This window comes from Spodoptera frugiperda, chromosome 5 (genome assembly GCF_023101765.2).
Source record: "Spodoptera frugiperda isolate SF20-4 chromosome 5, AGI-APGP_CSIRO_Sfru_2.0, whole genome shotgun sequence".
In the NCBI taxonomy this organism is placed as follows: Eukaryota; Metazoa; Arthropoda; class Insecta; order Lepidoptera; family Noctuidae; genus Spodoptera; species Spodoptera frugiperda.
Genome location: NC_064216.1, coordinates 1,117,757 through 1,142,567, shown reverse-complemented (window position 1 = coordinate 1,142,567; position 24,811 = coordinate 1,117,757). Strand labels below are relative to the sequence as shown.

General features: G+C 36.2%; 1 protein-coding gene across 2 annotated transcripts; it reads left to right on the top strand.

The window, feature by feature from the left end:
- The first annotated feature begins 678 nt into the window (after positions 1–678).
- Positions 679–24,590, top strand: LOC118272075 (macoilin-2). 2 transcript variants are annotated; one of them, XM_035588390.2, is made up of 12 exons: positions 679–952; positions 2,563–2,704; positions 4,499–4,625; positions 7,004–7,278; positions 8,144–8,317; positions 8,682–8,880; positions 9,306–9,434; positions 9,783–9,955; positions 12,729–12,901; positions 13,749–13,871; positions 14,169–14,428; positions 19,636–24,590. In XM_035588390.2, exons 1-12 carry the CDS (start codon positions 873–875, stop codon positions 19,821–19,823), a joined length of 2,043 nt encoding a protein of 680 aa, XP_035444283.2. In that variant the 5' UTR covers positions 679–872; the 3' UTR covers positions 19,824–24,590. The 2 variants fall into 2 exon arrangements, with proteins under 2 accessions (XP_035444283.2, XP_035444281.2); XM_035588388.2 differs by having other exon boundaries at positions 8,138–8,317.
- The last annotated feature ends 221 nt before the right edge of the window (positions 24,591–24,811 follow it).

Here is a 24,811-nt window from a genome sequence, read left to right as displayed (position 1 = left end):
TGCATATAGTTTATTTTACTGATTCATATATCAAACTAGGCGAATAATATGTTTGTTCATTAGTTTTTTATACAGGCTATTTGTATTCCGGTATTGCTTGCCTATATAAGAACTACCAATTTGGTAGAATCATGTTTTTCATGCCGTCTATCACTTACTAGGACGTTGAAAACTGTGGTCCATCTTCAACCATGATTTATCCATGATTTACTCAGTCAAAACTACCACCTTGATTGAATTGATAACGAGCGGGGCTACTAACCGCTTTTGATTTTTGGGTTGAGCAAAACTTTAGTAAGTACTAGTTTTTGCCAGCGGCTTCGTCCGCGTACCCGTGAGATTAAAAGTACCGTGTTTGTTATTTCAGACCATAATCTACCTCTGTTTCAAATTCTGTCTCGTTTCTTTCAGCTTTCCTTTAATATGATTGAGTAACAAACATCACATAAAACACAAACATACATAAACTTTCATATTCATAATATTAGTCAAAAGATTATCGATTTCTCAATAGTAGCTGCGTCAAACATTGGAATAAAAATAATTGGTATCAATTTAGTTCTCGCGACTGATTAACTTAGTAAATAACGTATTTGTTTGAGTAACGTAAGCCAAACTATTTTGGAAGGAAGCTACAATTTTAGTTTAAGTGGTAGTTTTTTTACCATTAATCGGGCAACATTTAGTGTGTGAGTGAACGCAAAAAAAAGCTTGCCGATATTTCATCCATCTCCCTCGTAAATTTTGGACATAGGCTGATTGACAACAAAAGCCACTATTTTGAGGATCATTGTTGTTTTAAATGTTTCCTTGTAAATAAGTGTTGTGAAACGAGCGCCTGTATTCGTGATTTACACAGTGGATGAAAAAATATGAAGCGGCGAAATGCCGAAACTGGGAAGTTGCGGCGCCCCTTGAAGCGCACAAAAATCACCGAAGGAATGTACGGAAAGTGAGTGGATACTGTTTATGTTGGTCGTTATTTACCAGGAAATAGTTCTTTATATCGTGCGGTATCTAATTCTGTGATAAAGTTAACATAAATATTGCAGAATATATCTCGTATGTGGGTAGAAAGTACCATCTGGCGATCTCAGCCCACCTTCTGTGTGGTGCGAAAACAAAAAGAATTGAAAATACACGTTTTTTGTTATAAAATGTGTGCGAATGTGCAACATGTGTAGACTGCATGTCACCACTGGTTGCATTGGTCGTGGTGAACGAGGGTCTGACGAAATACGATGGAAATACCACATTAAAAATATACAATTGGAGCATATGTAAACATAGCTAGGTAGACTCGTCTATTTTGATTCCAACATTGTGAGAATACCTACAAAACTTACAAGTTGATAATATTCCACATAATTAGGGAAACATTGATGTATTTTTAATGTTACAACTTGTTACTAAACTGACTTAATTAGAATAGTCATTATATTACTATTATAAAATTACTAAATATGCTCCATTCATACAAATGCAACTATAGTAAACACTGACACCATAATAAAAAAAAAATCAATAACAATATCAAACAAATTATCAGGAAACAGTAAAAAAATAAGTGCAATTTGCTTTCTATATAGATTTTGATAACAAAAGCTTTTATCTAACATAACTTTTAGTCAGAGATAAGTAAAAAATGTAATGTTACTATTAACCCATACTACATAATTATATAGAATACCTTTAAATGCTTAAAAAAGTAATAAAACCTCTTTTTAAACTAAAAGTGTATTAATAAATAAAGTCTTACAGAAAATAAGCTTTTCTAAATGTTTACTTATTATATTTTTATCTTTACACAAAAGCTTACTTGCAAAGTTTTCCTATTTGCAAAAAGTTGTGCAATTATTTATTGCATAGGTTCAAATAGGATGCCATGTAATTATTTTAATTACAAGGATAATTAATTTACATAAGGATATTAAATGCACTAAATTAAATATTCCACAGGAAAGCAGTCTGTAAATATTATTACACAGGGTGATTTCCTGATTATAATTTTGAATATTATGCATTCCCAGGTCAAAAAAGGAGCCTAACTATGTGTTATTCCAAATGATTTCTGTACCATAATATTATATTTAAATTATTTCAGTAGCTTTTGAGATTGACTAACTATTTATTTATTTATTTAATCTTTAATGTACACAATACAATTGAATAGTGGTACATAATACAAACTTAATGCCATATGGCATTCTCTACCAGTCAACCTTCTATTCTGTCCTCATAAACTTTCACATTTATAATATTAGTAAAAACTGCATAATATAAATATTTCTTTTAAATTAAGATGCAACATTGACCCGTTGCATATTTGACCTTTAAATGTACTGTGTTATGTGCATATGTCACTCATTTAGTTAATTATAAATATTAAAATAAATATAGCTATTAAAACTATATCTAGACTCACTAGACTTACTAAACAACTAAACTTACATTCCAATTTAGACTTACTTAAACAGCTCCATTCAAATTGCAACTCTAATTATCTGACAATAACATGCATTTTCCTTTGCAATATAATATAAATAATAATTTTTATTTCAGTTCAATGCTGTACCTGAAGTTTGTGATGATTTGGGCAACAGTTGTCATGGCAGACTATATGCTGGAGTTCAGGTTTGAGTTCCTCTGGCCATTTTGGATGATGCTGAGATCAGTCTACGATTCATTTAAATATCAAGGACTGGTGAGTTCATTTTTACATAATTTCCACACTTCATTTAGTATAATAGTACAATCCATTTAAATATATATATATGTTGGATTGTAGTTACAATAGGTGGTTTATGTTGATTAATTTTTTTTTTTTTAAATAAAATGTTGCCCCACAATAGGATTTTCTCCTGTGTCGTGGTTGCGTTTATAAACATACAATTTCACATGCACATGTCTTATGCATTCTTCCAAATCTGTGTATAAATATTAATTTAATTTATTTATAACGTAAATATTAATTTATTTATAATTTTATACAAAAACAAACAAATCAACAAAGTACCTTGTGAGTGAGGTCATAAATCATGTTGCTAATTTAGGAATTAATTAATATTTTTTACTTGATTACATTTCCTAAAGTAAGAAAATGAGAGCGCATTCGGCGCTCTGATTGGTTGGTTTATTCGAGCCGGTAAATCAGGGCGCCGAACGCGCTCTCATTTTGATTAATTTAAACGTAAAGCAAAATCATACTAAGGGTACTGAATGTGTTGAAATATCAATATAGTCACACTTATATCTTGGAATCAAACCCCAAATCCATACTCAGCAGTCAATTATCTGATCACCGTGTACGGTTGGCGCAGTGGTTGGGTGACCGGCCGCTTTGCGACGTATCGCGGTTTCAATTCCCGCACCGACCTAAAAGTGATAATGACACTTTCTGAGAAAAATTACCATTATTAGCCCGGAGTCAAAAAGTTCGACGGTGTTTCACCCCCGTGGCTTGGAAACCACGTACAACTGCCCTCCGCCTGCCCTCACTTCGGTCGTGTCAGTCTGCCGTCGGGTTCTGAAAGTGCAGGAACAAAGAGTGCACCTGTGTTTGCGCAAACATTTGTGCACTATAATATCTCTTGTGTAGTGGGCTAGTCTAATTAGACACACTGGTCGCCGTGATCGAAATCGATCGGGCGATTTAAGTGGTCATTCAACCAAATAGTTAATAAGTAGTTTCTAAGTTCACTATGCCACCCAGTTAAAAATAAGTAAATAAAAGAAATACCTAAGTTATAATTAATTTACTTACAATATAATTTTAGTCAGTTATGGGACTATTATAAAAAGAGAAAGTTCTCTGCTATTGTCTTAATGTGGAACAATATTTTGTTGTCTCCCAGTACTTGTGTATTTATTTCATTTAGTTCTAATTCTCATGTTCTACTTTATATGTATAATGTAAAGTTATACTCGTATTACTTTTATTTTTAAGATATAATTCAGGTGTGATACATAATTAACTAAAATAAATACAAACAAAAACCTTTTAAAGATTTTTCTTATTTATTGTATAACCTATGTTAGTTGTTGTTAAGCTAGCTATTGCTATACAAGGCAAAATAACATCACAAAGCCAATTATAGGTTTTCACGGATGGAAATAACGAACCATCCGGAGCTACGAACTACCGTAGCGGGGTTACCCGGGGCTCCAGCTCGACAAGCAGGAGTAGGAACGTGGTGGTTTTTAGTCAGTAAGAGTCTTACACTCCCTCTCGCCTGGCCCAAGGCGGGAGAAGTCATTGGAGGATTTGCCCCCTTAGAAAAAAGTATTCAAAAACTGATGAAACACTCACAATCCAAAATCCAGTTTTAGTGTATATTTCTTATTAGATTACCAGTCGCAAGTGCGACTGCTGGGTGCGATGTATGGGGTAAACGAAAACGAAACAAGAGTTCTCTCTCTCTCTCGTTTCATTTTCGTTCAACGTAAAGCAAACTCGTACTTAGTGTACTGTTTTAAAGTTGATTTTGTTTTGTTCCAGGCATTCTCAGTATTCTTCATCTGCATAGCACTCACATCAGACATGATATGTTTCTTCTTCATACCCCTACAATACATATTCTTTGCTGCCAGTACCTATGTGTGGGTACAATATGTCTGGTACACATGTGAGTATATATTACATATTTTAATTATTTCTAGTATATTCATCATCGTCATCAACAGCCTACAAGTGGCCACTGATGTCCAAAAGCCTCTTTTCGCACGAAGAAGGTTTGAGCATTAATCACCAGCATGAGAAGGTTTGACCATTAATCACCACGCTTACTCAAAGCCGGTTGCCGATTACGAACTCATAATTAAAAATTATAATCCAAGGTTTCCTAACAATGTTTTTCTTCACCGTTTGTCAGTGGTGTCTAAATATTGTTAGAAAGTACATGTAACTCGTAAAAAGTCACATTGGTACTTGCTAAGTTTCGAACCAGCACTCTCATGTTTGAGAAGATCTTAAACCTGCGGGCCACCACGACCACACTCTTTTTGTAAAAGTTTAAAACACATCCTATTTCTTGAAAATGCTAAGATTCTTAAAGTAATTCGAATTTCTAGAAATCTATTCCGAATTTGTCATAAGCAAGCCACAGTTGTTTGGGTGATTGGAATGGTAACTCTAATATTACAAGTGTGGGTTTGATGCCCACATCACGCAAGTTTACATTACCTCGGATAGCTAGTCTTAATGTAGGCGTTAGTGTATGCAAGTTCTAGTTATTTTTATAGAATCTTTATATTTATCCACAATGGCGTTTTGTTAAATCAAGTGTTATTACATAATCTTTGTAATATGATTCCCGAAATAGAAAGTGAATGCATTACAATGTAGACAAGAACTACATTTTGTATAAGTCCTTCATGTAATAAATACGCCCATTGCTATATCCTTTTTTCAAAACAAAACCTGGTTCGCAGTAGAATCTTCTCATCCGTCGTGGAGACATACAAGTTCACATATACATCATACCTAGACCCGGTACAACAATTAGTGGATCATCCAAAGAGTTGCTCGTGCGGGAATCGAAGCCGTGTTATGTTGCGCGGCAGCCATTTGTCCAGCCACCGCACCAATCGTGCAGTCAAATTTAATTCAATGAGAATTTTTGAAAATTTTTGCTTAGCTTTGGGCTTTTATCAACCTTTAGGAAAAAGTATCAAGCTTTTCGATTTTCTTGAATTCTCATTTTAATGTATGCTATGTTACCAAAATAGATAAGTTTCCTAGTAAATAATAATAAGTCGATATCGTTTCATTATGTCAATATCCAAATAAGTAGTACGTCTATGAATTTTACATGAAGATGTTCAGTAATGACGTCACAAGTAGGTTACAGGTAACACAGACATTAAAAAATAAACGTAATTACTTTTTCTAATCAGTGAATGGAATGGAAATATTTTAAGTAGGTGCATTAGACAAATGAGGCCGTAACGTGTTTATTTTTACCTATTTCTATTCACTATCGTTTTTTATAGAGACATTTTATTTCAATAAGCTGACTCATTGGCTACGTGGTAGCTAGCATGACTGCTAAATCATAAGTTTCTGGGTTTGATGATTGATTGATTGATTAAAATTGTATTAATTTGTCGATTTTCAAAATTCTCAATGACAAAAAGTTCAGGGTTAGTTTTAAATTACTTTAGTCTATTTTATTAACTAGTAACATATCGATGTGGTGTACAATAATTACAAAGAAAGAAAAACAATTTATTTGCACCATTATAAAATACACAGGCAAAAAGAAAATAATTTAAGAGTAGACAAATAAGCAACACGGCGTAAAAAGGTCAGCTAAAATGCTGACTTCGGCATTTTGGCTAATTAAGATAGTAATTTCATACATTTATAAGGATAAAATGCATGTGTAATAGCAATCGATTTGTACATCTCTACCCACCCCTTCAATTTGTTGTATTATATGTTAAAATTAGTTACCGGATTCGTCGGGGTTTGCAAGTTTGTCGCAAACATGGTGTATTTATTTTATGAGAGAAACCAGAAATACATTTTGGCTTCCTTACAATTTACATTATACACATACATAGATATGATACATATACGTATAGATAGTGTTTACACTACCACAACATACTATTAAGAGCTATTACGTCATTATTACACATGGATCACGGAAATGTTTGAAACCTCATACCTATATACGCAAAATCACGCTGTTTATTTTCCATAGGGATAGACAGAGGTGCTCATGAATGCAACAACCTCTTTTCAGTATGTTTTGAGTAATTTATAGTAGAGTTTAAGCGATATAATATATTTTTATGATGTCTCGTCGATCCTATAACTATTTGGCCTTTGGCATGGTAATAGACTCATCTCCTATTCCATGATACTGATGAAAAGTAACTGATAAGGAGTGTGTGCTTTATTTGTATGTGTTTAATACTTTCGGGGATTAAGCGTAGTAGTAAGCGTGACATAATGTTATGTGTTTTAAGTTCTTCATAAAATCATTTTTGTCAACAGTCGCAGACAAAGGCATCTGCGTACCGACAGTAGCGATATGCTGCATACTGGTGTACGTGGAAGGTCTTTGGCGGGGGTCTCGCGCGGGCGCCGGGGAGCTCTGCAGGCCGTTGGCGGCGCACTGCGTCGGCTACCCGGTGGTCACGCTGGGCTTCGGGGCGAAGGCCCTCATAGCCCACCGGCTGAGGCAGCGCCGGCAGAGGCACGTTCGCGCGATGAATGAGTTCTATTTCCAACTCATGCGCGACGCGCTTCCTGAGTCTGCGTTGGACCAGGTGAGAATTACATTGTTGAATAAGTTTTACTGTATAGTCTGATTTTGTTATCTTTATATATATAATTCTTCTGTAAGTGTGTATGTCACTGAACTTCTCTTAAACGACTGGACCGATTTTGATAATAAAAAAATTGTGTGTGTTCAAGGGGATCTGAGAATGGTTTAGATTCACAATTTTGTCCGCTGGACAATGTTTTTTTAAATAATTTTTAATTTATTAGTAGATTTTGCAATGTTTTACATTGGATCGGACAGACGGCGCTACCATCGCAGTGTCAAATATTAATGACGTTAGATATTGTCATAACATTTGAATAATAATTTTCATCAAAATGGTCCAGAATGTTTTAGCTTACGAGTATTAAAAAAAGTTTAAAATTTTCTAATTAAAGACGTGTAGACAGGACAACGTCTGTCGGGTCCGCTAGTGTTACTATGTATTTCTATTACTCATAGGAAATTCTTTAGTTAGACTTCTTCACTGTTGCTTTACTTAACTTTAACACACTAGATTTTCTTTTTGAACAAATTCAATTGCCCATTTCACCTGTCATTATTGATGACTTGGGATTAGAATAATTAATATCCTATTGACATGTGCACTGAAAAAATAGAGCTAGACACTAGACATGCAATGGTAACCTTAATTCCAATTAGTTCGGTTGATAACTATTCATAATTACTGAAAAGACAAGGTATAACAACAAGAACATTAATAACAACAAATAAAAGTTCCTGTCGAAGTACTTGTATCACTCCATTAAATATCATATTCGCCCATCCTACAACAGATCAGTAGTTGGATTAGAATATTTAGAATCCAAGGGATCATTAAGCGAGGTGTGGGTTGTGTTAAGTCGCAGTCTCAGACACAAGTGGCGGGCAAGGACGTCGCCAACGGCGGCGCGGACTGCGCGGCGGCCGTGGCGCAGGCGCAGCCGACGGACGCGCGGTACGCCAACGGCTCGTTGCGCCGCTGTCGGTACAAGACGGCCGACCACAACGGACACTGTCCGCCGGAACATGTATCCAATAAGGTAACAAGCTTGAACAAGCCATAGATTGAAAAGGAGGGGGGGGGTATAATCCCCCGTCCTCCACTGTCTATATTGAGCTCTATGTTCAAAAAATCTAAATCAAATTCTTATTGTTGTTTAAATAAAACAAAATTTATAAAAAAGACAAACTCGTATTAGTAATGGCTTTCTATACTCTTCTAACTTCCAAAAGCGTTAATTACTTTTCCGTCTTTTCTAAACATCATTACATAATAATATCACCAGCATAGTCGACGCGGGGACCGTTGCATTTGTTGCGCTGCCTTCTGCTACATGGCTAATGCGGCATTAAGGAGACGCAGTATTATAAAACTAAATACACCTTAATGTACCCAACTTACAGGTAGACAAAGTAGAGAAGCAAGTGTCGCATACGAATGCGATACGCGAGAAGGCGTCACACGCGTCCAATGGCAGCTCGCACAGCTCGGGCAGCTCGCACAGCTCACACAGCACACACAGCGCGGGGGGCGGAGCCCTGAGCAACGGCTCGGCCTGCCACGCCGCGCCCGACGATGACGACAGACATGACCACAGTAAAGGTAAACAAATAAAATATGCTAGTTTTTGAATCTATTAAACATAGGAGATTTTTGCTAGTTCTTCTCTAAGAATCTATGTTTTGTATTGAGAGTATATAGTTTCACTAAAATTTGGAAACGATGTTGTTTGATGTACATAACTTCTACTTTGACAAACTTGACATTAAGATTATATCCTTTTGTTGAGTTTATCCCCATAAGGGGTAAGAAGACCCGGAGCTGCGGACAATGTAACAGGTTGCCGGGACTCCGGCTCGAAGCAGGAGAAGGAACGGGGTGGTTTTTAGTCAGTAAGAGTCTAACATTCCCGCCTCACACAAGGCGGGAGAAGACATTAGATGATTTCCCTCCCTTTAAAAAAAGGGGTAAAAAAAGACAAAAATATATTTTCTGTCTACAAATGTGCGTTTAAATGCGTTTTTCAGGTGGTTCAAAGTCTTCGAAGGCGGAAAAAGAAAAGAAAGAGGCTAGCACATTAAAAGAAGAAAAAAGAAAGAATAAAAACAGAGATAAGGATAAGGACAGTATCGATAGTCATAAGAGTACAGAACATAGTAAGTAAACCATTTATTATGTTTAAAATAGATTGCATTCCCTTAAAACAAAAATACCATAATCCTCTGCTCATCTTAAAACCACTAAAAGTACTTGTAAAATATAACAGAAGCCCAATTACCCCCTTCCCAAACCCTGATTCTCCAACAACCCTTAAATTCCTAACCCCCAAAAGGCCGGTAACGCACTTGTAACACCTCTAGTGTTTCAAGTGTCCATAGGCGGCGGCGATTGCTTACCATCAAGTAATCCGTCTGCTCGTTTACCGGCTTATTCCATAAAAAAACTACTTGACCTTTCATAGCTTTATAAATAAGCATATCAAAAACTAATATCTTCTGTTCCAGCAAAAGAACAAATAGTTAAAGATAAAGAAGTAGAGAGTACAAAAGATTGTGTAAAAATTAAGGAAAGCAGTAACAAAGAGGCTAAGGAGAAAGAGAAGGAAAGAGACAGAGAACGGGAGAGGGAGACGAGAGAGCGCGACAAGGAGCGCGAGAGGGAGCGAGAACGCGAACAGGTAATATTAGATCTTATTGCCTTTGAAGCATAATATTTTGGTATTATTTTTAGTTGCTAAAAATACTTAAGGACGCGTTCTCATAATTGATAGGTATCGAATCGCATCACTACATTGACACGACTCTCGACAACACACACATACGCACGGATAGCTGCGGAAATTATGACAAAATGAACTTGATACTTTGATAGTTTGAATATTTTCTTACTTTCTTTTTTAATATTTTTATTTTGTTTAGTGCGTGCGTAGACTCAAATGTTTTGTGTTATCTGATGTTCAATTCAATTCTACTGGATGTAACTTACGGACGACAAGAGCCAAGTGTGCCGAATTTGGGCTCGGATTATTCGATTGGTGTCATTTTCATAGTTTTCGGAAAGTAAGCGTTCGAAATCAAAAATCAAATGGTGCCAACGCAAAACTAACTTTTTACATGCTTTTATTTAGTTTCATATGTAAAGAATGTATGTATGTGTGTTTGTTTGTTTGTATGTTTCTATGTAACCAACCTCTTCCAACTCGATTTTTACCCATTTTAAACGGACCGATTTCGTTCAAACTTTGTAGACTTATCAAGGACCGGTGGCAAATTTATACCTCGTAAAAATTAATCGAGGATCTAGAATCCCTGACGTGGACACTTAACAGCTCAGATGAACCTGAAGAGATATGAATATACTATCTTAAGAAAAGTCGTTGTGATGAGCACTTTTTAGCGACATGCGAAAATCAAGGATCTAGAATCCCTGACATGGACTCCTAACAGCCCAGCCAAACCTAAAGAGATTTGAATATAGGTACTTTCTTAAGAAAAGATGTTCAGCGTGATGAGCACTTCTTGGCGACATGCAAAAATCGAGGATCTAGAATCCCTGACATGGACTCCTAACAACCCAGCTGAACCTGAAGAGATATGAATATACTTTCTTAAGAAAAGTTGTTCAGCGTGATGAGCACTTGTTGGCGACATACGAAAATCGAGGATGTAGAATCCCTGACATGGACTCCTAACAGCCCAGCCGAACCTGAAGAGATTTGAATATACTTTCTTAAGAAAAGATATTCAGCGTGATGAGCACTTTTTCGCCATATCTTTTATACTATTTATTCTCATAACAATACTAAATTTTCTGCCCACTGTTAGTATTAATATTAAAATTATTGTTAGTATTAATATTACGGACCCGAAAACCATAAAAAAACTGTCAAAAAAACTTTTTCGGCGCTATCTAGGAATTTAATTTTCACTCCGTATTCGATATTAGCGACCCCAAAAATCACAACAATGACATTCATGTCGAAAAATTAATATATTTATGTCGGCGCCATCTTGAACTTGATCTTCACTTTATATTCGCTATATACAACCCCAATAACCATGAAAATGACACTCATGATGGTTGGCAAATCTTGTCGGCGCCATCTTAGATTTTAATTTTGACTCCATATTCGATACACGCGACCCCTAAAACCATGAAAATAACACCCATGATGGAAAGTTAGCAAATCTTGTCGACGCCATCTTGGATTTTAATTATGACTTCATATTCGCTATAAGCGACCCCGAAAACCATGAAAATGACACCCATGATGGAAAGTTGGCAAATCTTGTCGGCGCCATCTTGGATTTTAATTTTGACTCCATATTCGCTATAAGCGACCCCGAAAACCATGAAAATGACACCCATGATGGAAAGTTGGCAAATCTTGTCGGCGCCATCTTAAATTTTAATTTTGACTCCATATTCGATACAAGCGACCCGAAAACCTTGATAACGACACCCATGATGTAAAGTTGGCAAATCTTGTCGGCGCCATCTTGAATTTTGATTTAACCTCATGTTCAAAATAATATAACGAAACATTCTATATTCAGTAAAATAAAAAATATCTTACCTTGTAACTTGACAAGGTAAGACAGCTCGTACAGAATGTGTAAAATATCAAGATTGGTTTGTGAAGTATAATATCAAATATTTTGTACTCGTACAGCGATCTTTTTCAAGGCGATTTTCTGTATACAGGCGACACAGCGTCCACTCACGACAGCGCTCGAGCGTAGACTGAAATTTCATTAGACATTTTCTATCCAATAAATCTAAATAGTAAACAAATAAAATAACCCTTATTGCTACGCTTCAAAGTTGATGTCTTACAGCAAAATAGGAGAAAAAAATTAAACGGGAACTTTAATTTTTTTCCGAGTCAATTTGTAATATTTTCGTAATTTTTTCCAATAGTATAATTTTTGATTATGTCTGCTTCCCCGGGATATTTTTTGAGATTCAGAATTATGCGTGTAGTAGCAGTAAAATGTTCCTAAACTCAACCCTTTTTTGTCAATTTTGTGTGAAGAGGTAAAGAAAAATCGTGTTTGCAATAATAAAATATAACTTTTTTCACATTACAAATCAATATTTTTGGAGATAAAGAAGTGATCTATCTATTGTAATTGTTAGTTATGTTCAGTTAAGTTTCTTTTGGTCGTAATATGTACCGAAAAATAGCTTATTTACGTCAGATTTGAGAACGCGTCCTTAATTGAGGATATTGTTTCGTGAGAAACGTGGAAGGAACCTTAGAAACTAATGGTACTTCACGCGATGCGAAACTGGTAGGCTATGTTAATTTAAAAATGAAAATCTATATTAGACTGCGTTATCTCATGACAGCGTTTTATCCGGTGTAAAAAAGTGGATTTCTATTACTAGTCTATGTTGCGTAAGCTCATTTTTTGAGGATGGGATGTCATTTAGCATTATATTTGCAGCGCGAAGCCCGCGAGTGCATGGAGGAGCTGAAGCGAGTCCGCGCGGAGCTGGCCACGGCGCGCGCCGCCGAGGCAGAGGCACGACGCGCCCTGGCCGCCGCCGCCGCCGCCGAGCGACAGCGCCGCGCCGACCACGCGCAGCTCAAGCAGGCACACGCCGCGCTGCAGCACAAGTATGTACTGCACTATATTACTTCACTATAGTCTGTCCATGTCTGGCCGCGCGCTGGCCGCCGCCGCCGCCGCCGAGCGACAGCGCCGCGCCGACCACGCGCAGCTCAAGCAGGCACACGCCGCGCTGCAGCACAAGTATGTACTGCACTATATTACTTCACTATAGTCTGTCCATGTCTGGCCGCGCGCTGGCCGCCGCCGCCGCCGCCGAGCGACAGCGCCGCGCCGACCACGCGCAGCTCAAGCAGGCACACGCCGCGCTGCAGCACAAGTATGTACTGCACTATATTACTTCACTATAGTCTGTCCATGTCTGGCCGCGCGCTGGCCGCCGCCGCCGCCGCCGAGCGACAGCGCCGCGCCGACCACGCGCAGCTCAAGCAGGCACACGCCGCGCTGCAGCACAAGTATGTACTGCACTATATTACTTCACTATAGTCTGTCCATGTCTGGCCGCGCGCTGGCCGCCGCCGCCGCCGCCGAGCGACAGCGCCGCGCCGACCACGCGCAGCTCAAGCAGGCACACGCCGCGCTGCAGCACAAGTATGTACTGCACTATATTACTCCACTATAGTCTGTCCATGTCTGGGCGAGAAAGTCTGCGGTCCGATATGAATGGTGTCGTTTAATGAAACTTATAACTCTTGATACATTGGTCATCCAGACTACCGAGAGTGAAAAGACTTAAAAAAAAATACTATTGGCGTAATATAGTATTGGCGCAAGTATTTTGCGCGAGTACTTCCGCCGAGTTTGCGCAATGCGCAAAATTAAAATGTACTATTTTGTTAATTGTGCAAGATTACTGAGAATATTACTATAATTTGTTTGATTGTATAATTCCAGAGTGAACGCATGGCGTACGGGCGAGCGCGCGGCGTTGGAGCGCCGCCTGGCGGACGAGCGACGCGCGCGGACCAACGCTGAGAACCAACTGCTACGGGCCAGGCACCAACCGCGCACGCCCAAGTTTGTATTTTAATATGTCTTATATACATACTTGTCTTTTTATTGTAGATTTCTAAAGTGAATCATACATGTAATTGGGTAATTTTTTTAACTACTCAATGATGATTAACATTTTAATTGTCTGCTTACTTAAACACGCTCATGTTTTATCTTCTTTGCAAAAGAATTCGTATGGAAAGTGAATTTAGAACTTTTGTAGTGGATATTTTAATTTGATTGTTGTCATGTTCAAAGGTCATTTTGATTCTAGACTCATAAGGTTTTATTGATTGACTAACAATACTCCAATTGTTACAGCGGGGAATGCGAGAGCGAGTCGTGTAGGTCCCGTCGCGCGGCGGCGGAGGCGGAGGGCGCGCTGCTGCGGCGCGAGCTGCGCGCGGCGCGGGAGCGGGCGGCGGCGCTGGCGCGCGGGCCCGGGCCCACGGCCGGCGCCTTCGACTCCGCCGCCGAGCGCCTGCACCACCTCGAGCACTCGCTCTCCGCCGAGACGCGCGTCAAGCTCGACCTGCTCTCCGCGCTCGGCGACGCCAAGCGCAAGCTCAGCATACAGGACGGTACGGATACACTCATCATTATATCATATGTCTATTACTCGTACGCGACAAGTTGAGGCCTGCGTGAAACAAAGTAGGCAAATGTTATAACACCTAATTAATTAAAAATAACCAATATTAATAATGTCGGCAATAATTATAAATTGACACCTAATTCTAACATACAATATCGACAATTATTATTTATTTCATAAATATATAAGACAATTATTCTATTTTTATGGAATTTACGACAAATTAAACCATGCGTTGCTCTGTAAATGAAAGTTTTTTATTTTAGTATTTTACAATGAATAATCACAACATAACATTACTGTATTGGTAAAACTTTACCTGTAAATGAAAGAAACGACATTTAAAGTTATATTGTCGCTCTTATTCCACTAATTAGTTTATAACAAAATAAATTAAATTCAATTCTTTGACAAATAAAAAATCATGACGTCTCCCGTCTCCACCGACACTATCGTCAGCGCCACCTATCGTCTCAACATGTAACCATTATTTCCTTTACATCTCCCCCCCTTAAATTGAAAATTCCTCTGGAAATTTTCACTTTTCCAATATCCCTTTATTTATTCTGGTATGGGCACAGGAGTCAGTTTAGTAATATGAAACAGATTTGATTCCTTCTTCTTGTGGCCTGTATTAATCTTGTATATTGATTGTGATACTTTTTCTTCTATTTTAAATGGACCAATCCTTAACTCATCCAATTTTCTTCTATTTAATTTGTGTCCATTTTCAACATATACCATATCACCTACTTCGAAATTATATTTTATTCTCTTCTTATTTACTATTGTTTTATTGTACTCATGTGATTTTATTGATCTCTCTATTGCAGTTTTTCTATCTCTCATCCAGTCACTTGTTTGTTTTTCCAGTTTTAGTTCATTGGGTATTAGTGAGACATCGGTGCCATCCATTAGGTATCTTGGTGCAAAACCTGTTATTGAATGTTCTGTATTGTTATATTTGTCTACACAATTATGAGCAATACTCGTCCATGCTGTAGTATTTGGTTTTTCATTTAGCTTGCATCTTATTTTATTTACCAGTGTTTGGTTAAGCCTCTCGTTGAGTCCATTGGAAAAAGGTGAGTTTACTGCAGTGAAAATTAGTGTGATAGATTTTTTTTGTAAAAATGTTTTAAATTCTTGTGAATTTATCCCGGGGTACTGATCAGTGAGTACTATACCAATTTCATGACAATTCGGTACATTATTTAAAAGTTTTATGAAGTCTTTAGCACTCTGTGTCTTTGAATTTACTATATAAGCGTATCGAGTAAAATGATCGACTAAGAGGTGCAGATATTTCTTAGTTGACCTAGAACCTCCGAATCCCCCAATTGTGTCTATTGAGACAATTTCCAATGGTTTTGTAGCAGGACCTAGGTACGACATTAAACCATATTTTAACTGTCCTCTTGTCTTATTCTTTATACATATATCGCATAATTTACATGTTTTTGTTATGTTTTTAGTTAAATTCCTTGCTGTGTATAGTTTTCCTATTTTCTTTTGCATTTGTTTTATGCCTATGTGACACATATTTTCATGAATTAATTTTACAAATTTTATACTAAATTCTTCTGATAGTATTATTTTTTCTTGTTTCTTTATCTTTTTGAAATATATATTGTCTTTATAAATCAACTTGTTTTTGTATTTTTTTATATCTTCATTATTTTTTTGATCTGTCAATATGTCACTCAATGTTATTAAGTTAATTATCTTTAACTGTTCATGTATCTCTTTATTTGGTTCTATTACTGGGTTTCTGCTTAAACAATCAGCTTCTACATTATCCTTTCCTGGTGTATATTTTATAGTGAAGTCGTATTGTGATAAATAGTAAGACAGTTCTCCCAACTCTTCATCGGTTCTAGATTTGATATTTAAGTTTGCCAAAGGTTTGTGGTCAGAGAATACTGTGAAACGTTTGCCTATCAACCAGTATTGCCAGTATTTTATAGCTTCTTTAATAGCTAAGCATTCCAAGTATATTGCCTTCTTTTTCTTCTGGGCTTCATTTAATTTTTTTGAGAAATATGCCACAGGTTTTTCCTTTCCGTCAGGTTGAATTTGTTTAAACACAGCTCCAATTCCTGCAATTGATGCATCTGTGTATATATTTATTGGCAGGTCTTGGTCAAAAATTTCTAAAATGGGTTGTGAGCACAGCAACTGTTTTATCTTCTCAAAAGCTTTTTGACAATCATTTGACCAAATAAACCGTTGGTTTTTTCTCAGTAAATTATGTAGTGGCTCTAAAATAGTTGAACTGTTAGGTATAAACTCACGGTAGAAGTTGATTTTTCCTAAAAGCTGTCGAATATTTTTCTGATTTCTTGGTGTTGGAAACTCTTTTATTGAAATTAAGTTGTCTCTCAATGGTCTTACAGTGTTATTTTCTATTACATGTCCTAAATATTTTACAGAATTAGTTGCAAATCGACACTTGGTGAACTTTAGCCGGAATCCTTCTTCTTGAATTGCTTCTAAAAGCTGTGATAAATGATTTATGTGATCTGCATATGATTTTGAATAAATTAAAATGTCATCTATAAAATTTACAGCGAAGTCTTTTAATTTGTACTTCTTTAGTATGTTGCTTAAAATCCTTTGGAATATTGCAGGTGAGGTTTTTAAACCGAAGGGCAAGCATGTCCACTGGTAATGGCCTTCCTGGGTGACAAAAGCAGTTTTCTTTCTATCTTCTACTCGCAATGGAATAGACCAGAACGCTGAGTTGATGTCTAATGTAGAAAAGTACTTACAGTTTCTTGTTTTGGTTACTAAGTCCTCAATCAAAGGGAATGGTTGAGCCTGAGGTACCACTATTTTATTTAGGTCCCTGAAATCAATACATAATCTTGTTTTTCTATTGTCTTCTTTTTTGAAAGCCAAGGTTACTGGTGCTGCAAATGGGCTGTAAGATTGTTCTATAAGGTCTCTTTCTAGCAATTTACTCACTTGTTCTTCTATCTCCAGTTTATCTTCTAATGAGCATCTGTAGGGTCTTTTATGACAGTATGTATCCACAAGTAGATCAATGTGTGCTTCATAGTTTTTTACAGTTCCAATATCATATTTGTCTTTTGCAAAGCTTGATTTGTATTTACTTATGAGTTTATTTATATCAGATTTTTGTTCATTATTCAGATGACTCAGATCCATGTTAAATTCTTCATCTTTTACATGTTCATTAAAATTTACAATATTCAAATCTTCTTTGTTAGTGCTTGTTTTCATATAATTTTCAAAATGCTGTCCTCCTTCTGTTTTCTTTTCTTGAGGCTTCTGTGTGATTTCTAAATTTTCATCTTGTATCAATTTAAACTCTTTTATTATATCAAGTCCAATTAGAAAATCATATTTAAAGTTTTCTCCCTCTACAACGTAAACACCAATTTGCTTCTCTATATTAAAGATCTTAATTTTTATTATTGTAAATCCTTTTGTGTTTTTGACACCATTAATTGTTATTAGGTTTGCATTTTTGTATACATTATGGCCTTGTTTTTTTAATCTTAATAACTTAGAATTGATTAAGGATACGTTGGAACCAGAATCATATATACCTAATATATCTAATTTGTCCTCCAATGTTAGTTTTACCTCAATTAATGGTGTGATTACTCGTTTTTTGGCTCATTGTCACTTAATTCCACATCTAGCACTGTATTGTTCACATTCCTTCTATAGTTTCCCTTGTAGTTATAATCTTTATTTTCATCAGATTGTTTATTGAACCAACATTTTTCTTCGGCGTGAAAACGGTTCCCTTTATTTAATTTTTCGCATATTTTGCAGGGCATTTTCTCACTTTTCAATTGACTGTCAGATGAATTTCTTTTAAATTTGCTATTATAATTTTTTCCTGTTTGTTCATGTTTACCAATTTCCTTAAAAAGATTTGCAGTTGAAGTTATAACTTCCTTATCCATTTTGTACATTATATAATCAGGTAGACCCATAATGGTGAGATTAATCAATGTTTGTGTGTCAATTTTGCTATTTATTTCTAATAGTAATCTTTCTTTTTTAATGGCATATTCAAGTAATGACCCTCCTTGGTATTTATAAGTAAAAGCATATTTAATTTGTGACCAACCTTTACTTCCATATGTCTCACAAAAATTTGTTTTCCATAATTCCCATCCTGCATTGATAGTATGTTTTATCAACATACTTGTGTACCAATCTAAGCACTGTTTTTCAAGCAAATACTTTAAAATCTCAATCTTCTCTGTATCTTTTAATATCTCAAAACGGGTGCATTCCTTCTCAAATTCATCCATCCATTGATTAACACTTGATGTTTTTCCTGAAAACTTCTCAATTAAGAATCTTTCCGCTATTTTTCCTAACTTTTTGTATTCACCTCTCACACTGACATTATTCCCAGGATGCTCCGCTTCAGGTGTAATTTCATCTAGGTATTGATCACCAAATTGTACATTTTCACCTTCATCCAAGTAACATTTTTTTAAGTCTTCTGTTAAGGGGATCCATATTTTCCGTGATTGATGCCTTTTCTTCAGAGAGTTCTTGATTTTGGTGAAATAGTCTGTAGCAGTTATGGCTATGTGTTTACTTACAGGCTTCAAATCATCCGGTATATCAAATAATCGTCCATCTGGAGTTTCGATTGACGTTATGCAAATTAAATTAGTTTTTCCATCAGATCCTCCTAATATTGTGAAGGTGAATCGTAATTTTTCCATTATTCTTCACTAAAAATGTCGTTTTATAAGACAATTATTCTATTTTTATGGAATTTACGACAAATTAAACCATGCGTTGCTCTGTAAATGAAAGTTTTTTATTTTAGTATTTTACAATGAATAATCACAACATAACATTACTGTATTGGTAAAACTTTACCTGTAAATGAAAGAAACGACATTTAAAGTTATATTGTCGCTCTTATTCCACTAATTAGTTTATAACAAAATAAATTAAATTCAATTCTTTGACAAATAAAAAATCATGACGTCTCCCGTCTCCACCGACACTATCGTCAGCGCCACCTATCGTCTCAACATGTAACCATTATTTCCTATACTGTGAACTCTTCGCTCAGGTCTCATCTTGTCGCGCACAGGTTATAACGCCAAACTGGATCTTACATAGCCATGATAAAGAGCTTGGTACAGGAGGAACAAGACATTTAAAGTATCACTTCATCTTTCACAGGCTTAATATCAAGACAAGAAAAAGAAATAGAGGAACTGAAAGCTCAAATGCTGGCGGTGATGCCGACGGAGTTCGTGGCGCCGTCGAGTGCCGCGGTGTCCAAGCTTCGACTCTCGGACGGGTCACCGCTGGACCCCAACGCCTCCGTGTACACGCCCAAGCAACTAGCGCAGTGCTCCGACGCCTGAACCAAGGAACGAACGCGGCCAAGCAAGTATTGTCTAACTTACTTCACCAAACGACGACTAGGTTGCAGCAAGATTGTACGAAAATGTTGAGAAATTCTGTGTGGTGCCTGTGACACGAACAAATTATATTTAGTGACGATACAATACACAACGTGGCATTCTAAGGTCTGTGACAGTTTGACATGAACATTCTATCGACACCGTGAGTGTTGCCAGGTACAAGAATCAATAACCGGTAACACATAGCCTTTAAATGGACATTTAAGCTGTAAAATCACCGGTACATTCAATATTTATACCTGGCAATTCGTAACTAAATTCACCGAGTACCTATAGGTTTGTATTGAAATAATTTAGACAATACTTTAAGCCTAGACAGGTAAAAATCTAGAAATATTGTAAGACCTTGCGCGTTCTTCCTAAACCGAGCTTCGACCCTTACCCAAGCCGTGCTGGTCTTTGTATGGGCGTTTTCTGATCTCAATTTGTTTTTTTTTTTGTTTTCTAATTGATAATGCAAGCTGACAAGATGTTTTCGTTAATTTATTGTGTTAGTTAAAATTTAAACGTGATTTTTTTGTAAGTCAAAGTAAGAAAGCAGGCGAGAGACTTGGCTCACACTTTTGTTAAGATTGATTTTGAAAATTTTCTGTTCTTGACTGATACATTTCTTTTTGGGATTTTACTGGTCATTCTTAACTAGAGTCGAGTCCGATCGCCCGCAAATGTCCATACAAATATCGGTAGTCTAAGAAATTAACTGGATATACTTAAAATATAAAAAAAAAAATAACAAGTGTGTTAGTTTTGTAACAGTGTACGTACATATTTCAAGACAGAGCGTTTATTTTTTCATAATATTAAAATAATTGAATTACTTACACACGTTTGTGGTGACTACCCTTTGGTCTTTATCGATGTGAGTTTCCCCGGAGTATGTAACTCTCGTGAACTGTCACCCGACACTGTGACGACGGCGTTCGCTTTACTGTGCGCACAATTACGGTCATGTTTCACTGTAACTGCGTCCAAACCAGCGAACATTTCAATAAACCTTAGCCGGTATTGCGTTCCGTTGAAAAGTGAATCTTAATGTCATACGTTAAGATACATTTTCCAACGACACAGGAGTCGCTGCATTTTTCAGCATTTCTTCAAAATGTGACCGTGCAATGATCTCTTCAAGCATAATCTGTGTGATCAACAGTCCACTGTGTGACTCGCTGCTGCAGTTATATAAATGCGTGTTCTTTTTAAATTTTATGTGATAAATTGTACAAATTAAGATCTGAGATCGAGTCTTCTTCCTTGTATATTAAATTTGTAGTTTTATTCGACGTTTTTAGTCCAAATTTGTCTGTATTTACGTGTGGCGCCACCTGGCGGTACGTTCGAGAACTACCCGCGTGGCGCCCACATTTTCTTGTTGAACTTGCGATTTGAGTATTGTTTGACGTGTGACAGCATTTTGACAGATGATGGGAACCATGACAGTTGTGATTTTGACAGATGTTCCGGTTTGGTAAAACTGCTCCTGTGTTTTTGAACTCTACGGATGTCTGTGGACTTTTCTAACTCGAAAATTCGTACTTAAACATTTGGGAAACGTTTCTAAATTTGCTTTAAACAATATTTTACTAAACCATGGCCAGTATTATGGAGAAAAAGCCACAGATATCCATAGACATTCTTCCTTTACGATAAGTTGTAAACATACGTAATAATCGCCTAAAAGATTGTACCCCAAACATATTACATTAATTAGCACAACATTATATTGATTTAAAATACCTGTGGAATCACTTCGCAACTCAAATCTTGCTTTGAGGTTCATATTTATTATGTTGACAGATAGATATAAATTGACGCTGCAAAATTTGCAAAGCATCCGCCTTGTATTGTCCAAATACTCAAACGACGACGTGAAATATTTCATGATTGTGTTTGAGTGAAAAAAATAACTCATAAAAACTACTTTTTTTTTTTTCAAACTTGCTAGAAACCTCGCTTAGTATTTTATTTACTACATAATGTACCTTAATTAATATGTCTCGAGTCTGTTGTTTTGCCAGATCTTTAAAAATATGAAATGGCAATTTATTTTTTGTTGCTATTCCTTGGTCAGTACCCTTAGTATGAGTAATCTATAAAGTAATTAAACAAGATCTGATTGGTTGGTTTATTCGAGCCGGCCAATCAGAGCGCCGTACGCGCTCTCGTTTCGATTACTTTAAACGTAAACTCGTACTAAGGGTACAGAATGGCCAACTGCTCTAGCCACTGAGATTAAAAACTAAAGATTTGCAACTGATATCCACAGATTTTTATAGAATCTCTTACAAATATATTAAATAGACTTTCTACGTATAAATAGACGATTATTTTCAAAAAATATTGCACAACGCGTTATTTAAAAAAGGACTTTGTCCCGCCTCTAAAGGTGCTGGCACCAAATACTGTTATATTTTTGAATTTGGAAGGGACATTGCTTTTTTTTAAATGCCGCGTTTAGTTACTTCGGACATAAATTTCTATGTAAGCAATAGTTTTTAAATAATTTTGTAAAAATGTTAAGAATAATATCTCATTGTATAAGTACAGTTGTGTGTGTTTTAAGTAATTGTTTGTGGTTTATTATTAGGTACCTACTAACTATGAGGACAAATTCGACTGACTTTTATTTTTTTTTATAATAAGTTGTAAAAGTAAAAGAGATTTTGTATCGAAACAAACATTTGTTTTGACTTATTTTTAGAAAAAAAAATAGTATTATTGATGTGGTCTTGTATATTGTTGATCGAAGAATATACAATGAGGTATTAATTCTGAATTAAACTTCATCCATCCATACCAATGCCAATAGACTTGTAATTACGTTCTTCCCACAGTAACCTGTACCCTTAGTACGAGTTTGCTTTACGCTTATTACGGCGCTCTGATTGGTTGGTTTATTCGAGCCGGCCAATCAGAGTGCCGAACGCGCTCTCGTTTCGATTACTTTAAACATAAAACAAACTTGTACTAAGGTTACTGCTTCCAAAACCGACTCTGTTGCATTTATACAATAGTACAATTAATTTTATAATGAAATAAACCCATCAGTTAATTTACTAAGCGACGGAATTGTATGAACATAGTTTAAAAATGGATTCGTATAGTGTAGTTGTAATTGGTTGTAAAGTGCGTTCATTTTTCGCACTATTTTCGATGTTGATGCGTTCAATTGAAGTGTTTTTGTGTGCCAATTTATTCTGTCTATGTATAGCTCGGCCTTGTATACTTGTTTAGTAGATAGATAATGATATCTTTAGAACTTTAAACGGGATATTTACCATGTTTATTAGTTTTTGTGTGAAATATCGGAAAAACTAATAAACATGGTAAATATCCCGTTTTAAGTTCTAATGATATTACTAGTGACCATGTCAGTTTAAAAACTTAGATAAATAATGATCCCAGTACTTCACAGCGTGTTTGTTTTGTTGGTAAACATTTGCACTTTATGGTTGTATTCGTGACACGTTTGTTGATGTCGGTTTTCTGGGATCGATTGAAGATTTATCTTCATAATTTATTTAAACTATCGCTCAGTTCATTGTTTTTTACTCAGTCTAAGTGCTTGATAAGCACGTTAAGCATTTTTTTTTATCAATTTGATATTAACGTGAAATAGAATAAGTTTAAACATAATTTTGTTATAAATTTCGTGAGACATACTAAATTAATTATTATGTTATCGGCTTACTCACGTAACTGTTTGACGAGGAACTCGACTAGTTTCAATCCATGCTAGGATGATTCCAGGCAGAGGGCGCGAAACTCGAGTCGCCAGTAGCAGCGCGACAATCGCCGCGTCGTGTGTCGCGGAATGCTGCTCATGAATATGAGCCTCTAACATGGCTTGAAACTAGTAGAGTTCCTCGTCAAACAGTTACCTGAGTAAGCCGATAACATAATAATTAAGTTTAAACATATTCTGACACTCATATTATGCTGTCATTTAAGTAAAATCTCCAGATTTTGTTGTATTTTCTCATCTACATTATAAGTATACAAGGTTACAAAGAGCTCCCACATTCACAAGATACGCGATGTAACGCACATTGGATACAACAAGCTATAAAATGAACATTTCCGTATTATTTTTGAGATTTTGTACCGTTCACTCTAGTCTTATATAAGGTCGATACTACACTGCCGCGGTTTCTATGTCGCTAGTCAGTCGTATTTTATATCAGGAAGGATTTAAAAGCGCGTACATTTACATGTATCAGTTAGGTGTCCAAGATGAGATTGTCATCACATTTACAAATGTAATTTACGATCGTGTCATCACATGCAATTTGTGTTTAAAATAGTTGAGTGAGATTAACGTTCCGGTGCAGACAGTGTGTATCGGCCTTTACAGTTATTTGTAAACCTAAGTTTTAGGCGTTTAGTTTTTTTTTTTTATTTATAACGGACTGCGCACTGCCCTTGAAGTTGAACTTCCTACCTTTACTTTGGAACTACGTAAAATGATTGTGAAAGTACTTAATTTAGATGTTTAGACTTGATGTGATTATTATTTTCGATAATGAAATCTGTACGCAGCAGATGGCGATGTATATTTTTTCATGAAACCGGACGAAACAACGGGAACGTTATCGTGCGTAGGAACAAACGTACAATGGAACGATTTGAATTTTCACTAGTGAAATGTAAGTGATAATGTTTGTTTGTATTATAAACAGATGCTGTAACAGCAATAAAAAATCAGACTTGCAACTTTGGTTTTCTTAACCCTTTATTTTTATGTTGGATTTTATTTTTTAACCTCACACTAGGATTTCCTTGTGTTGTGCGTTTATAAACACATCACACTCAGACCCGTTTCAACAATGTGTGGATCACACAAAGAGTTACTCCGTGAATTGTACCCGCCACGTTGCACGCTGCGCGGCAATGGTGACTTGACTTTTCTCTCATCTGTGAAGCTGTTTGGTCAT

Coding starts and splice junctions, on each gene's coding strand:
- LOC118272075 (XM_035588388.2), top strand. CDS start 873: ATGAAGCGGCGAAATGCCGAAACTGGGAAGTTGCGGCGCCCCTTGAAG. Junction 12,902..13,748: donor CACGCCGCGCTGCAGCACAA/GTATGTACTGCA, acceptor GTATAATTCCAG/AGTGAACGCATGGCGTACGG. Junction 13,872..14,168: donor CACCAACCGCGCACGCCCAA/GTTTGTATTTTA, acceptor CAATTGTTACAG/CGGGGAATGCGAGAGCGAGT.